This window comes from Peromyscus maniculatus, chromosome 5 (assembly GCF_049852395.1).
Source record: "Peromyscus maniculatus bairdii isolate BWxNUB_F1_BW_parent chromosome 5, HU_Pman_BW_mat_3.1, whole genome shotgun sequence".
Lineage (NCBI taxonomy): Eukaryota > Metazoa > Chordata > Mammalia > Rodentia > Cricetidae > Peromyscus > Peromyscus maniculatus.
In genome coordinates, this window is record NC_134856.1 from 101686292 (window position 1) to 101700935 (window position 14644).

The 14644-nt window shown below is 39.0% G+C and overlaps 1 protein-coding gene across 2 annotated transcripts in view; it reads right to left on the reverse strand.

Annotated features, from left to right (window-relative positions):
• Positions 1-468: 468 nt before the first annotated feature.
• Positions 469-14644, reverse strand: part of Nme8 (NME/NM23 family member 8) — a 49711-nt gene continuing 35535 nt past the window's right edge. For both annotated transcript variants that reach the window (XM_042278254.2, XM_006988900.4), the window contains 3 exons: positions 8038-8182; positions 6861-7099; positions 469-627 (listed from right to left, as the gene is read on the reverse strand). In XM_042278254.2, coding sequence (XP_042134188.1) covers positions 6862-7099; positions 8038-8182 — 383 coding nt within the window. In that variant the 3' untranslated portion in view covers positions 469-627; position 6861. The remainder of the gene's footprint in view (positions 628-6860; positions 7100-8037; positions 8183-14644) is intronic.

Genomic DNA, 14644 nt, shown 5'->3' on the forward strand with positions numbered 1-14644 from the left:
TGGGAGATGGCTCAGGGGTTAAGTGCACCTGTTGCTCTTGCAGAGGACCTAGGTTTGGATTCCAGCACCCACATACAACCACTTATAACTCCAGTTCCAGGGGACCTGACACCCTTTTCTGACTTCTGCAGGCACCAGGCATATACATGGTGCAATACAAGTGTGCAGGCAAAATGCTCACAGACATGAAATAAAACAAATACTTTAAAAATTGGGGTGAAAAACTGTTTTTATCCATATTCCACCTTCCTAGACTCTCTGGCTGGTAGATTTATTGTCAGATCTGATATTGTCACTTCCAAATCTTGTAAGTCTTAGAAGCTTGCAGTATTCTCTCCCAAGTCACTCCTCTGAAGGCTGCATACACACTAGACTTCTTTCTAGCTTGTGTTTCTCCTCACCTTCTGTTGTTTCTTGCCTTTATATAATCCGTCTATGTCCTTGCTGAAAAATAGACATATGAACCTGTTTTGAGGGGTGTTATGACTTTTATTGTTACCATGTATAACCATGCAAGTTTTCATTTTGACATGTCTTTTTCTTGGAGGAATTTTGGTTACTGCTTTTCATAGAAGGCTGTGCTTCATGGTTTTCTGTTGATGAAAACTTCATTACCGTCTCAAACTTCTGTGAAAAGAAAAAACATATACTTCATAAGATAAATGGCAACATTATAGACTAATTTTAGAGCAGTTTTTTTTTGTTATACGATTGGAGGTCTTTCAGACCGCTTCATTTTGGTCGACTCTCCCTCCCCACTCCATCTCCACTATCTTCCCATCTTTTTTCAATTTAAAAATTTCCAACCCCAGTGTTACCCCCTCTGCTTGCCTATTACCTAGGATCTGATCTACTGTCCTATCTCTTTTAAGGCACCCCTTTCCAGTGGTCTTTTCCCAACTCTTGTCACCTACAGGAACTCTAAATTGAATACACAAAATAATGAAATAAAGCTGAAATGCACATATGAGAGAGAACATGCATTTGTTTTCTTACCTGGGTTACTTCACTCAGTGCAGTTTTTTTTTTCCAGTTTCACCCATTTGTCTGCAATTTTCATATTTGTGAACAGCTGTATAAAAATTCTGCTGTGTATACATACCACATTGTCATTATCCATTCACCAGTTGATGGAAATCTACAGATTCCATTTCCTAGCTACTTTGAATAAAGCAGCAATAAGTGTAAATGAGCAAGTGTCTGGGCAGTAGGATAGACAGTCCTTTGGTATATGCTTAGGAGTGGAATAATTGCATCTGATGGTGGTTCTATTTCGACCTCTTTGAGGAATCTCCACACTGTTTTTCACAGTGGCTGGACCAGTTTGCCTTCCTGTCAAGAGTAAATGAGGTTTCCTCTTTTCCCACATCATTGCCAGCATTTGCTAAGATTTAAACCAACCAGAAGGCACCTTAGGCAGAGATACATCTTTACAGTCTAAACAAATACTTGGCAACAAATTCTCAATCAGATGTACAGCTAGTGAAGATTTCCTCACATTTATTTCCTCACTTATTGTCTTCTTTGTTGCACAGAAGCCTTTTTATTTCATGAAATATCATTTGTTAGTTGTTGGTTTTATTTCACGAGTACCAAGAGGACTAGTTAAAAGATTCCTTACTCTGCCTATACATTGTAGTGTGCTCTATACCCCTTCTTCTAGCAGTTTCAGTCTTAGGTTTTTTTTTTTTTTTTTTGGTTTTTTTCGAGACAGGGTTTCTCTGTGTAGCTTTGCGCCTTTCCTGGAACTCACTTGGTAGCCCAGGCTGGCCTCGAACTCACAGAGATCCACCTGGCTCTGCCTCCCGAGTGCTGGGATTAAAGGCGTGCGCCACCACCGCCCGGCCAGTCTTAGGTTTTACATTGAAGTCTTTCATCTATTTGGATATGATTTTTTGTGCCGAATGAGAGTTGAGACTCAAGTTTCATTCACCTTCATGTAGACCTTCAATTTACCCAACATCATTTGTTAAAAAGCTTCTCTTTCCTCCAGTGTGTATTTTTGTCAAAAATAGGTTTTCTGTGATCTCTTGGGCTTAGATCTGGATCTACTATTCAAGTGATATTTATGTGTCTGGTTTTTTTTTTTGTGCAAGTACCATATAATTGTTTCTTTTATTAATATAGCTGTGGAGTACAACTTAAGACCAGATATATAATAATGCCTAAAACATTGTTCTTTTGACTCAAAATTACTTTGGCTATCTGGGGATCTTTAGTATTTCCATGTGAGTTTAAGAGTGTTATTTCTATTCTGTGATAACTGGTATGGAGACTTTTATTGGGATTTCAATGAATATATACATTGTTTGGGGCAAGATGGCCATTTTTCACAGTATCGTTTGTATTCATCTTTGAGCATGAGAGGTCTTTCCATCTTTTAGTGTCTTCCTTGATTTCTTATTTCTCAGTTTTAAAATTTTCACCATAGAGGTCTTTTACTAACTTGATTAGATTTTTCATAAGGTATTTTTTTTGTCTATTGTAAATGATAGTTTCCCTGATTTCCTTATCATTGAGTTTACCATTGGTATATAGAAAGGCCATTGGTATATAGAAAGGCCATGTATAGTATACTGCAGCTTTGCTGAGTTTCTCAATTCTAGGAGTTTTCTTTATCTCTGAGATAAAGCCAGCATGACCTTGGTTTGATCTTTTTGTATTTGTGTCTGCATTTCATTTTCATGTACTGTCTTGTGTGTTCATCAGGGACATTGACATGTAACTCTCCTTTGTTGTGTCTTCACATAGTTTGGACACAACAGTTAAGACTGGCTTTGTAAAGGGAGCTTGGAAGTTTTCTTTCTATTTTTAGTTTTTGGAATTTTTGAGGAGTGGTTGTAATTCTTATTTTTTTTTTGGATTTCTTTGTTTTCTTGAACCTTTTGTGTGTGTTTATTAGAACTCTTTATTCTTTTGAGTTCCATGTCTTGAGTTTTGTCTGAGTTATGCTTGTTAGAGACCATTACTATAAGATTGGTAGTTTGTTGGGGGACATATTATCTAGTATTTTCATATTGTTTATGTTATTGTTTATGTTATTGTTTATGTTTATTGTTTGTTTATGATCTAGGCATTTGGAATTAGGTTGTTGGTTGTATCTTTGATATAAGTTTTTATCCTGTTGGACTTGGGATGCGGTGGTGACTTGATGGTTGAGGGTCTCTGCAAAAAGTGGAGGGATTTGTTAGGATTGTTTTTAATCTGTAGATCACTTTGGTTAATAGTTTCAATCTAATAATAGTAGTTTTTTGAGTTCATGAACATAGGATACATTCTCACTTATCTATGTTCTTTTTTTTTATTGGTGAAGATTTACTTTGTATTTATCAGTGTGTCAGTGTTCTCTAAAAGCCAGCTTCAACAACAGCAACACAATACCTCTCCATATTTACAGATTACTTTTGTACTTAAATGTTTTTTAAGACATTGACACTTTTGCTTCTGTAAGTCAAGACATTTATACTTTCTGCTTAAACTGAGTGCATACATCAGCCAGTGTTGAAAATTTAGGACTTCCATGTCTTTTATGAGCATATATACTGCTCTGGGTATCTGTAAAATTTATAAATTCCACAATACATACTAGCACTTTTGCATGCTATGGTTTCCTAAAGACATTTTCCTTTAACCTCTCTCTGACCTCAGACAGTCTATTATATGCATTTTAGCCCTAATTTTCAGCCACAAACAACTGTGGATTTCTTAGTTAGTAAGCAATATTTCCAAGCAATGCTCCTACTTTTCCAGGTGACTGGTTTTCAGCTTAGGTGAAATATACATGCAATTATATTCCAGCTGGCATCTGGAAAAGCAAAAGTGGGCAAACACAATAATTTGTAAAATCTGCTCTTTGGTCTTTGGAACCAGAGACTAGGGTCTGACACTGGGAACTCAGCCTAGTGTCTTCCCGTGGTCATCCTCTTGAGAAGTCAATACAAGTGAAAATACCACAGCATTCTAGACCATCTTATGCTGCCCTTACATGGAATCATAATTTTCCAGCTTCCTGAAAATCTTTACTTCCAAAATTCATTAAAAATATCTTTCTGACCATTTCTGGTAATGTTCTTCTTATGTCCCATGAGCAGGACAGGCACATGCTCCAACATTTTCTTGATATCACTGCATTCGGGATATTCTAAACCTCCCTAACTCCTATAACTTGATTTATCTTCAGTTGTGGATATCATCTACCCAATACAACCAACACAGAAAACATGGTGTTTTCTAAATGACTTCTCTCTTTTGAATCTTCTGTCTGAGAATTATTATCTTACTTACTCAGTGGCTGAAGCCAGAAGAATGTCTTTTCTCATTTCTTTGGTACTGCAGCAGCCAATTATCAAACCCCCCATGTGCACTGCAGCCTTTTAAGAATCATTTTATCATCCACCCATCCTAAACTCACTGTTACCAAGTTAGTTCAGGCTTCTGTAATACTTTACATCAATTATGGCCAAGTGTCCTGCCTGGGTAACTTGTGCCTCACTTCTTCCTGCTCTACTTCCTATAAGCATATGCTAAAATCACCGCTGTTTACTTCAAAAGGCCTAGGACACATGGCATTTCCTGTCTTCTGTTCTTACTGTCATAAGCTCATTCAGAATAAAGAATTATGTATACCTAGCTCTGGAGCATCCAGCAAGAGTTGAAAAAAATGAATCTTGAATGTCTAAAAGAGACTCATAATACTACCCCCATAGTAATTTACATAGCCATAGCACAGAAGGCACAGCAATGTAGCATCCAACGGAAGATCTTTACACACAAGCATCAAGAGTGTGTGTGTGTGTGTGTGTGTGTGTGTGTGTGTGTGTGTGTGTGTACTTAGAAACTTAAAAAAAATGAATTCTCTTTCTTGCCTCTTTATCTCTGACTTTGAAATTCCAGCCCACGTTTCTGGGTATATTTCAATATTATCTTGTCTGGTTCCTACCCACGAAATATGTATACCTCACAGTCCTGCACTGAATTATACACTAAATGGAAATATCCAAATCAGTAATAATGCTGCTCCTGGCACAGAAGGAGGGCAAATACAGTTGTTAGGAGAAAGACTAACTCTCAACAGAAGCTATACGTTGAGTGTAGGTCTGTTAAGAAGTCTTGCTTCTGGCATTTACTCACTTTTCATTCCATTGGATTTGCATTGGCCTGCAAGAGCATACTTAATCCAACCATAGCTCAAGCCATATATAAAATTCAGATTTCCAAAACATGAACATCCATGCCTTGATTTATAGAATTACTTTTATACATAATGCTTTGACTCAGTGTTCAAATGGCCAAATAGAACATGGAACAGTGTGCTGGATAGTTTTATCTTAACTTGACACAAGCTAAGTCATTTGAGAGGAGGGAACCTCAATTAAGAAAATGCCTCCATAAGATTGGGCTGTAGGCAAGTATGTAGGGCATTTTCTTAATTAGTGATTGATGGAGGAGGGTCCAGCCATTGTGGGTGGTGCCATTACCAGGATGGTGGTCCAGGTTCTGTAAAAAAGCAGGCTAAGAAAGCCACGAGGAGCAAGCCATTAAGCAGCACCCCTCTATGGCTTCTGCATCAGCTCCTGCCTTTAGGTTCCTGCCCTATTTGAGTTCCTGTCCTAACTTTCTTCAGTGATGGACTATGATGTGGAAGTGTAAGCCAAATAAACCCTTCCCTCTCCAAGTTGCTTTGGTCATGGTGTTTCATCACAGCAACAGAAACCCTAACTAAGACAAATAGTATGCTGTTCTAACCCAGAGGGGCCTTCCTGGAAGGTTTTCTTTACTTCACAGTTTCCTCACTTTCTTGTAGACACTGAACATCAACATGGCCCAGGAATGTGATGACAACATTCCACACATAGATTGATTTGTTATTGGAAATCCACAGCTAGAGACCTTAGGGTTATCATCCTTAAGGCTAGATTTAAGACCTGCTTACTAAGAAGGAAACAATGCCTGGTACTGGAAACCTAGCTAACTGTTCAGTGCTAGTGAAGTCATGGTTATTGAAAGAGAATCTATAACCATTAATTTACTAAATCAGCATAATCCCTAACAACAATTCTATAAACATTTGTCTTTATACCCACAGATAAGTGTAGTCTTCACCTCTCATCAAGGAAAGTTTTCTTTGCAATAGATGGATGTAAAACAAAGTGTTAAACGGTCTTATTAATAAAAACCCAGAGCTAAATATTGGGGTAAAAAGCTGAGAGATCAGAATAGCAGAAAGAAGCCAGCCACATTCTTACCCGCTTGGAGATCTTCTGTCAAAGAGACCTACTTCCTGTATACCCATGCCTATATGCCTTTCTGTTCTGCCATCTCATTTCCTCTCCACCCAGCTACATCACTTCCTCTTTCTGCCCAGTTCTGTCACTTCCTGTCTGTCTGTACAGACCTCCAGACCTTTAAGGTTAACTAGTGTTGGAATTTAAGGCATGTACCACCAGAAAACCACAACCAATCAAAATGCAGAATTATGGAGCCTAGACCCAACATCTACTAAACACTCTTTGAACCTAAGGCTTAGGAAACATTGTGAAAGAGGAAGCAGAGGATCAGGGAGTTTGCTGTGAGGTTGTGTCCTACATAATTGGTTGTCCAGTGCCAAATGATCAGCCCTAAAAACATACATACAAGCAATATTATATGGACTAAACAGCTTACATTTAGGAATATATATGTATATACAAATATGCATGCAATAGCAGTAGAAAAAGAGGCCATAAATTTGAAGGAGAGTGGGAGTAGGTATATGGGATGGTTTGGAGGGAGAAAAGGGAAGTTGTAATTATATTATAATATCAAAAATAAAATTAAAAAGAAAACAAAAGTCATTGAAGTGTACACTTTATAGTACATACTCTAGTGTTCTTCTATGTCCTCCTCATTTCCCTCTGTGAACACATTATTGATGGTGGTTTCTGCTTCAGATAAATTAGACGCCCCATGAATAGCGTTTCTCAAAATGTCTACTCCATATCTGGCTCGGAGGGAATCTGGGGAGAGTAGTTTTGCTTCTTCTGGGTCTACTGGACCCATCATTCGTCTCCATTCTGCAACAGCATTCCACTTGGTCAGAACCATGATTACAGACATGCCCCTGCAAATAGCAATTCTTTTAGAAGGCCAGCTCCTTCAAGGATTGAACACAGGGCTAAGGAAAGAATGCTTCTGGTCCATCCAGAACATTTTTTTCCCTAACAATATGATCATGTGCTTCCTATGTTTTCTCCTTTTTCAAGAAGTTTTGTGTTATTTCAGTGCTGTAGTTTAATTCTAAAAAATGAATGTGAATGGATTTATAGTTTTACTGCTTTGGAGACCACACGAACATTGGCATGGACCCAGGACTTTTGTTTCACGTCCACCCTTCAGCCTCTAGTTCTTTAGGGGTTGCCTCCATTGCAGGAAAGCATCTTGCACAGACCACCCACCTTCCATAGATGTGCTGGTGCAAAGATGTCTTACCTCAGCTCAATGCAAAGCCACCTGTATGGCCAGTCTAATTGGTCCTAAACTTTGGTCATCTGTACAGCACTCTGACCTCTTCCTCCTGCCCCTCCTGCCTCTCTTTCCTGCCTCACCCTCACATCATCCTCTAAATGCATAGCCTGAATCATGAACTCTCCCCAGGAAATGTAACCTACAACAGATGCATCTGGAGCATTACTTTCTTAGTATTCATGGTGCAGGTTCTCAGTCATTTTACCCTCTGTGAAGTGGGTCTCATGGTTTCCTCTCCATTTTACAGAAAAAGGGGATTTAAGCATAGTTCTGAATTGGATAATCAAGAACCTAAATCCTGACAGCCTCTACATGTAGTGTGAAGAACTAAAGAAACAGAAGGAGGGAGGGACAGAAAGGAAAGGAAGGAGGGAAGAAATTGTAAAAATAAATAAACTTTAAAAGTTAACAAGGTGTATTTTCATGAGGCAAATTAGACAGAAAGTTGTTAAAAAATAATTTGTGTTTCCCACAGTTTCTAGAGTGTATAATTACCACTTCTACAATACAAACAACCACATTTCAGAAACTTACGAAGATAAGACTTCTAAGACATTTTTATAAAAGTCTTTTCCTGTTATTTTGAAATAAACTTTGCTTGCATGCTCTGGAGTCAAGTGCATTTCCTTCAGCAAGGTCAACTCAAATCCTGCATCTTTAATGATCTTCAGGATCTCCACTAAGGAAACAAACATTAGTTAACATTGTAGATCATTCACTCCATGTTCATGGTATATTCAAGATCAAAATACCAGAGGAAAATAATAGTTCAACTTGCATCTTGTGGTATATATACATATATAATTGTGTACAATTAAAAGCTCCAAATTAACAGACAGAAGACCTTCAGAATTTTAGCATGAATATCTTGCTTTGATCAACCGATATAGAATCAAAGGGAAAAGGAGATCTGCTGGCATGCTAAGCATGAAGAGATATTTTCATCCTTAGGTCCCAAATGCCCAAGAATGTCTTATGTGATCTGTACTGGGGAAGAGCCAAGGTGAAAATTCTTGTCTGAAGTGGAAAAGTGTGCTGAGTGCATTAATACACTGAATCCTGCAAGAATCTCATCAACAGCCTGAGCATTGAAGTTGCATTGCATTCTCCAGACTGAGGGGAACCAACCAAAAGACTTGGAGCTTTCTAGTAAGGAAGAAGAAGGGTGGGGAAAGACAGAATTCAGGAGAAAGAGGGCAGGGGAAGGGAAAGACACAGCTAAAAGAAGTGTATCTGACTCCAGAGCATGCAAAGGAAATAGGAAAGAAAGGATTTGTTTTATTTATTCCAAATAAAAAATGCTCAGAGATGCTGGGCTGGGAGGAAAGGTGAGTGAGACCTAATCTGTAGAAAAGCTGAAGGATGCTGGGCCTTTCTTGCTGGCAAGGAAATAGCTAGGATATACCTCAGGAGACCCTCTGATAACAAATGTGAAAGTCCAAAGCATACAACAGAAATGGGCCAATCCTATAAGTTTATCGTAAGAAAATGATATTATAAAGAGTAATGTGGCCGGGCGGTGGTGGCGCACGCCTTTAATCCCAGCACTTGGGAGGCAGAGCCAGGCAGATCTCTGTGAGTTCGAGGCCAGCCTGGGCTACCAAGTGAGCTCCAGGAAAGGCGCAAAGCTACACAGAGAAACCCTGTCTCAAAAAACCAAAAAAAAAAAAAAAAAAAAAAAAAAGAGTAATGTGTATGGTGCTAAGCCACAGTCCAAGAAACAAGTATCTCTGGACTCTCAGGGATTCTTAGTTTTAGAAATGTCGATTTTTGTGATAGGCTTGAACAGAGCAAGCTACCATCACAAAGCAGTGTGTCTTAGTTGATGTTTCTACTGCTACAATAAAACGCCATGATTGAAAACAACTTGGGGAGGGTAGCAGTTACTTTATCTTGTACTTCCACATCACAGTCTATCATTGAAAGAAGTTAGGGCAGGAATTCAAGAGGCAGAAAATGAAGCAGAAACCATGATGATGTGCTTCTTACTGGCCTGCTCCCCATGGCTTGCTCAGTCTTGTTATAGTTGTTACAAAATTTAGGACCATCTTCCCAGGAGTGGCACTTCCCACAATGAGTTAGGCCCTCCCATGTCAATCATCAATCATCAATAAAGAAAATGTCCTCCAGATTTGCTTGCAGTCCAATCCATTCAGGATATTTTTCTCAATTGAGGTTCTTTATTCTTAAATGAATCTAGCTTGTTCAAGTTGAGAATACATGTCAGTACAATTAACTTGCCAACTTGACCCACAAACACATCACTATGCAACCACAACCTTCCTGGTCCATGAACAGATCACAATCCAACTACAACCTTCCTGGTCCACAAACACATCACTGTCCAACCACAACTTTTCTGGTTCCTTCTGTCCTCCAGATGTCATGTTAACATTAATATCACAATGCCAAACATCACAACACTTAAAACACCCAGTCTTCAAAAACTCAGTCTTTAAAAAGCATCCAGAGTCCCAGACTTCAAGCCTCTCTAAAATATCCTGTCTCTCTAAGACTTTAAAGTCTCTCTAAACTCCAAAGTCTCTTTAAAAGTTCAAAGTCAACTGTGAGCACCTGTCGAAATAAAAAAAGTGAGGTAAATACTTTCTTACTCCAAGAGGGAAGCATCAGTTCACAGTTACAGTCAAATCAAAGCAAAACAAAGTTTCAAGGTGTAGAAGTCTCAGTGTTTGATGCCTAAGACCTATTCACAGTCCTCTGGGATCTAAAGAGACCCATGTCTTCAAATTTGCTGTTTGCAGCACAGGACAGCTTATCTCATACACTCAGGCCCACTCCACGCCACACATGCTGCGGTCCTTGGTGGTTGTCCCATGGTACTGTCATCTCCAGAATCCTGAGGTCTCTGCTACAATTGAGCTTCACCTTCACCAATAGCTTCTGGGCTCTTTCGGGTACTCTGACCTTGCCACGTGGTGCCAAACCTCAACTTCTCTCGGTTATTCCTTTAATTCTCAGGCTTCTACTGTAACTGAGGCTGCACTTTCACCAGTGGACTCTCACTATGTCCAGCCTCAACTATTCTTCATGACTTCTTTCATGCCTTCAAAACCAGTACCACCTGGGAGACTCTTACACATTACCAAGTTCAGCTGCCAATACAAGTTTCAGCCTTAGCCACCATTGGATCATGGCTTCTGTGTGCTGACCCTGCAGAAACACCTCTCAGAAGATTTTACCTCAGTGATGCTGGTCTCTTCTTAATCACTGCTAACTAGCACTAGTTGTCCCAATAAAGCAAAGGTTTTACTTTAGTGGTATCGGTCTCTAATCAATTACAGATGATTCTTCAGCTACAGCTGACCAGACACCACTGATTCTTAACACAAAATATCATACAAACAGCCACAGCAGGGTCTTTGCTTTCTTCTGACACTTCACAGGCCAGACCTCCGTCATCTACATTGCTCTCAACATTCTTATCTGCCAAGATGCCACAGAATGGACCATTAAGCTATGAACTCTTGATTGTTTTTCTAGCCCAAAGCTCTAAGGACCTTTCACAATCCTCCCGCAAATATGGTGGGTTCTGTCAAACCAATAGTCCATTCTCTGGTACCAATTTCTATCTTAGTTAGGGTTGATTTTACTGTTATAAAAACACATTTAGGCACAGCCAGTCCCCGGGAACCTCCAACCCTCTCTGCTCCAGTTGCTGGCCAGTAGGGAAAACTCCTGTGACCAGGCTCCCCCACCAACCCCCCCACATCAGACCCTGCAATCTACAAGACCCATGCCCTACCCCAATACCCATCTGCCTGAGACCCCAGTAACTTTATGAGACAAGGAATTCAGCAGCTCTCATTGGACCAAGAGTGGCTTCCTGAGACACAGAATCTGCCAGCTCTAGCTAGACCAAAGGAGGCTTTCTGAGACACAGAATCCATCAACTCTGACTGGACAAAGAGCCCCAACAAGACCAAGAGTGGCTCCCTGAGTCACAGAATCAGCTAGCTTGAATTGAGCCAAGAGCATCTTCCTGAAAATACAGAATCTTCCAGCTCCAATTAGACCAAGAGCTAAGACTGGACCCAGAGGGGCCCCCTGAGACACAGACACAACAAGCACAGAGTGGACCAATAGCAGCTTGCTCAGACACAGACACCTCTTGCACCTATTAGAGGAAGAGATGAGCAGACATCAGTGCAAAAATACATACAACAACATAAAGAGCAATATGGCATCACCAGAACCTAGCCCTCCTACAACAGCAAGACCTGAACATCACAATGTAGAAAAAGCAGAAGAAAGCAACCTTAAATATAGCTTCATGAAGATGCTAGAGGCTGTCAGGAGCCCTCCCCAGTGGTGGATGGGTCCTGTAGAGGATGTAAGGAGTCAGTGGGAGAAGGAAGTGAGCCAGGCCATGGTGGTCGAGAGAATCTTGCAGCCTCACTGAATAGCAGCCAGAGTGCTTTTTTTTAATTTATTTATTTATACAGGATTTAGTTAGCAGGGATACATTCATGATGTTCCAAAACATAGATCATATCATTTTTGGTTTTGGACATGTGTTTCACTTCCTTTTGTGCATCTTTTTGTCATCATTAATAAACCATAACAGAACAGAGTTATCATTTTCAATCATTTCCCCTCAAGTTTTGACATCATTAATAAACAGAGTTATCATTCTTACTCATTAACTCCATGACCCAATACAAAGAATCAATGAAACAAAAAGTTGGTTCTTTGATAAAATCAACAAGATAGGCAAGCCCTTATCCAGACTAACCAAAAGGCAGAGAGATAGCATCCAAATTAACAAAATAAGAAATCAAAAGGGAGATATAACAACTGACAATGAGGAAATCCAGAGAATCATCAGGTTATACTTCAAAAACCTGTACTCCACAAAATTGGAAAATCTAAAAGAAATGGACAATTTTCTGGATAGGTATCATATACCAAAGTTAAATCAAGACCAGGTAAACAATTTAAATAGACCAGTAATTCCTAAGGAAATAGAAACAGTCATTAAATGTCTCCCAACCAAAAAAGCCCAGGACCAGATGGTTTCAGTGCAGAATTCTACCAAATTTTCAAAGAAGAGTTACTACCAATACACTTCAAACTCTTCCACACAATAGAAACAGAAAGAACGTTACCAAACTTCTTTCATGAGGCTACAGTTACTGTGATTCCCAAGTCACACAAAGATGCAACAAAGAAAGAGAATTACAGACCAATATCCCTCATGAACATTGATGCAAAAATACTCAATAAAATACTGGCAAACTGACTCCAAGAACACATCAAAAACATTATCCACCATGATCAAGTAGGCTTCATCCTAGAGATGCAAGGATGGTTCAACATACAAAAGTCTGTCAATGTAATACACCATATAAACAAACTGAAAGAAAAAAAACACATTATCATTTCATTAGATGCTGAAAAGGCCTTTGACAAAATCCAACACCCCTTCATGTTAAAGGTCTTGGAGAGATCTGGAATACAGGGAGCATAACTAAACATAATAAAGGCAATTTACAGCAAGCCAACAGCCAACATCAAATTAAATGGAGAGAAACTCAAAGCGATTCCACTAAAATCAGGAACAAGGTAAGGCTTTCTGCCCTCCCCATATTTATTCAATATACTTGAAGTTCTACATAGAGCAATAAGACAACAAAAGGAGATCAATTGGATACAAATTGGAAAGGAAGAAGGAAAACTTTCACTATTTGCAGATGATATGATAGTTTACATAAGTGACCCCCAAAATTCTACCAGGGAACGCCTACAGCTGATAAACACTCTCAGTAATGTGGCAGGATATAAGATTAACTCAAAAAATTCAGTAGCCATCCTATATACAAATGAAAAATGGGCTGAGAAAGAAATAAGAGAAACATCACTCTTTACAATAGCCACAAATAATATAAAATACCTCAGTGTAACTCTAACTAAGCAAGTGAAACATCTGTATGACAAGAACTTTAAGTCTCTGAAGAAAGAAATTGAAGAAGATATCAGAAAATGGAAAGATCTTCCATGCTCATAGATAGGTAGGATTAACATAGTAAAAATAGCAATCTTACAAAAAGCAGTCTACAGATTCAGTGCAATCCCCATCAAAATACCAACACAATTCTTCACAGACCTGGAAAGTATAATACTCAACTTCATTTGAAAAAACAGAAAACCCAGGATAGCTAAAAGAATATTGTACAACAAAATCACCTCTGGTGGCATCACCATCCCTGACATCAAGCTCTACTATAGAGCTATAGTAATAAAGACAGCTTGGTACTGGCATAAAAATAGACACATGGACCAATGGAATCAAATTGAAGATCCTGACATTAGCACACACACACACACACACACACACACACACACACACACACACACACCTATGAACACCTGATTTTTGACTAAAAAGCAAAAACTGTACAATGGAAAAAAGAAAGCATCTTCAACAAATGGTGCTGGCATAACTGGACATCAACATGTAGAAGATTGTAAATAGATCTATATCTATCACCATGCACAAAACTCAACTCCAAGTGGATCAAAGACCTCCACATTAAACCAGTTACACTGAACCTAATAGAATAGAAATTAGGAAATAGTCTTGAATGTACTGGCACAGGAGACCACTTCTTAAATATAACACCAGTAGCACAGACACTCAGAACAACAATTAATAAATGGGACCTCCTGAAACTGAGAAGATTCTGTAAGGCAAATGACACATTAAATAGGACAAAATGACAGCTTACAAAATGTGAAAAGATTTTCACCAACCCCACATCTGACAAGGGCTGATCTCCTAAATATATAAAGAACTCAAGAAACTAGACATCAAAATAACAAACAATCCAATTTTAAAAATGGGCATTAGAGTTAAACAGAGAATTCTCAAAGGAAGAATTTCAAATGGCCAAAAGACATTTAAGGAATTGCTCAGCATCCTTAATTATCAGGGAGATGCAAATCAAAACGACACTGAGATACCATCTTACACCTATCAGAATGGATAAGATAAAAAACAATGATGACAGCTTATGTTGGAGAGGATGTGGAGAAAGAGGAACACTCTTCCACTGTTGGTGGGAATGTAAACTGGTATAACCACTTTGGAAATCAGTATGGTGGTTTCTCAGAAAATTGGGAA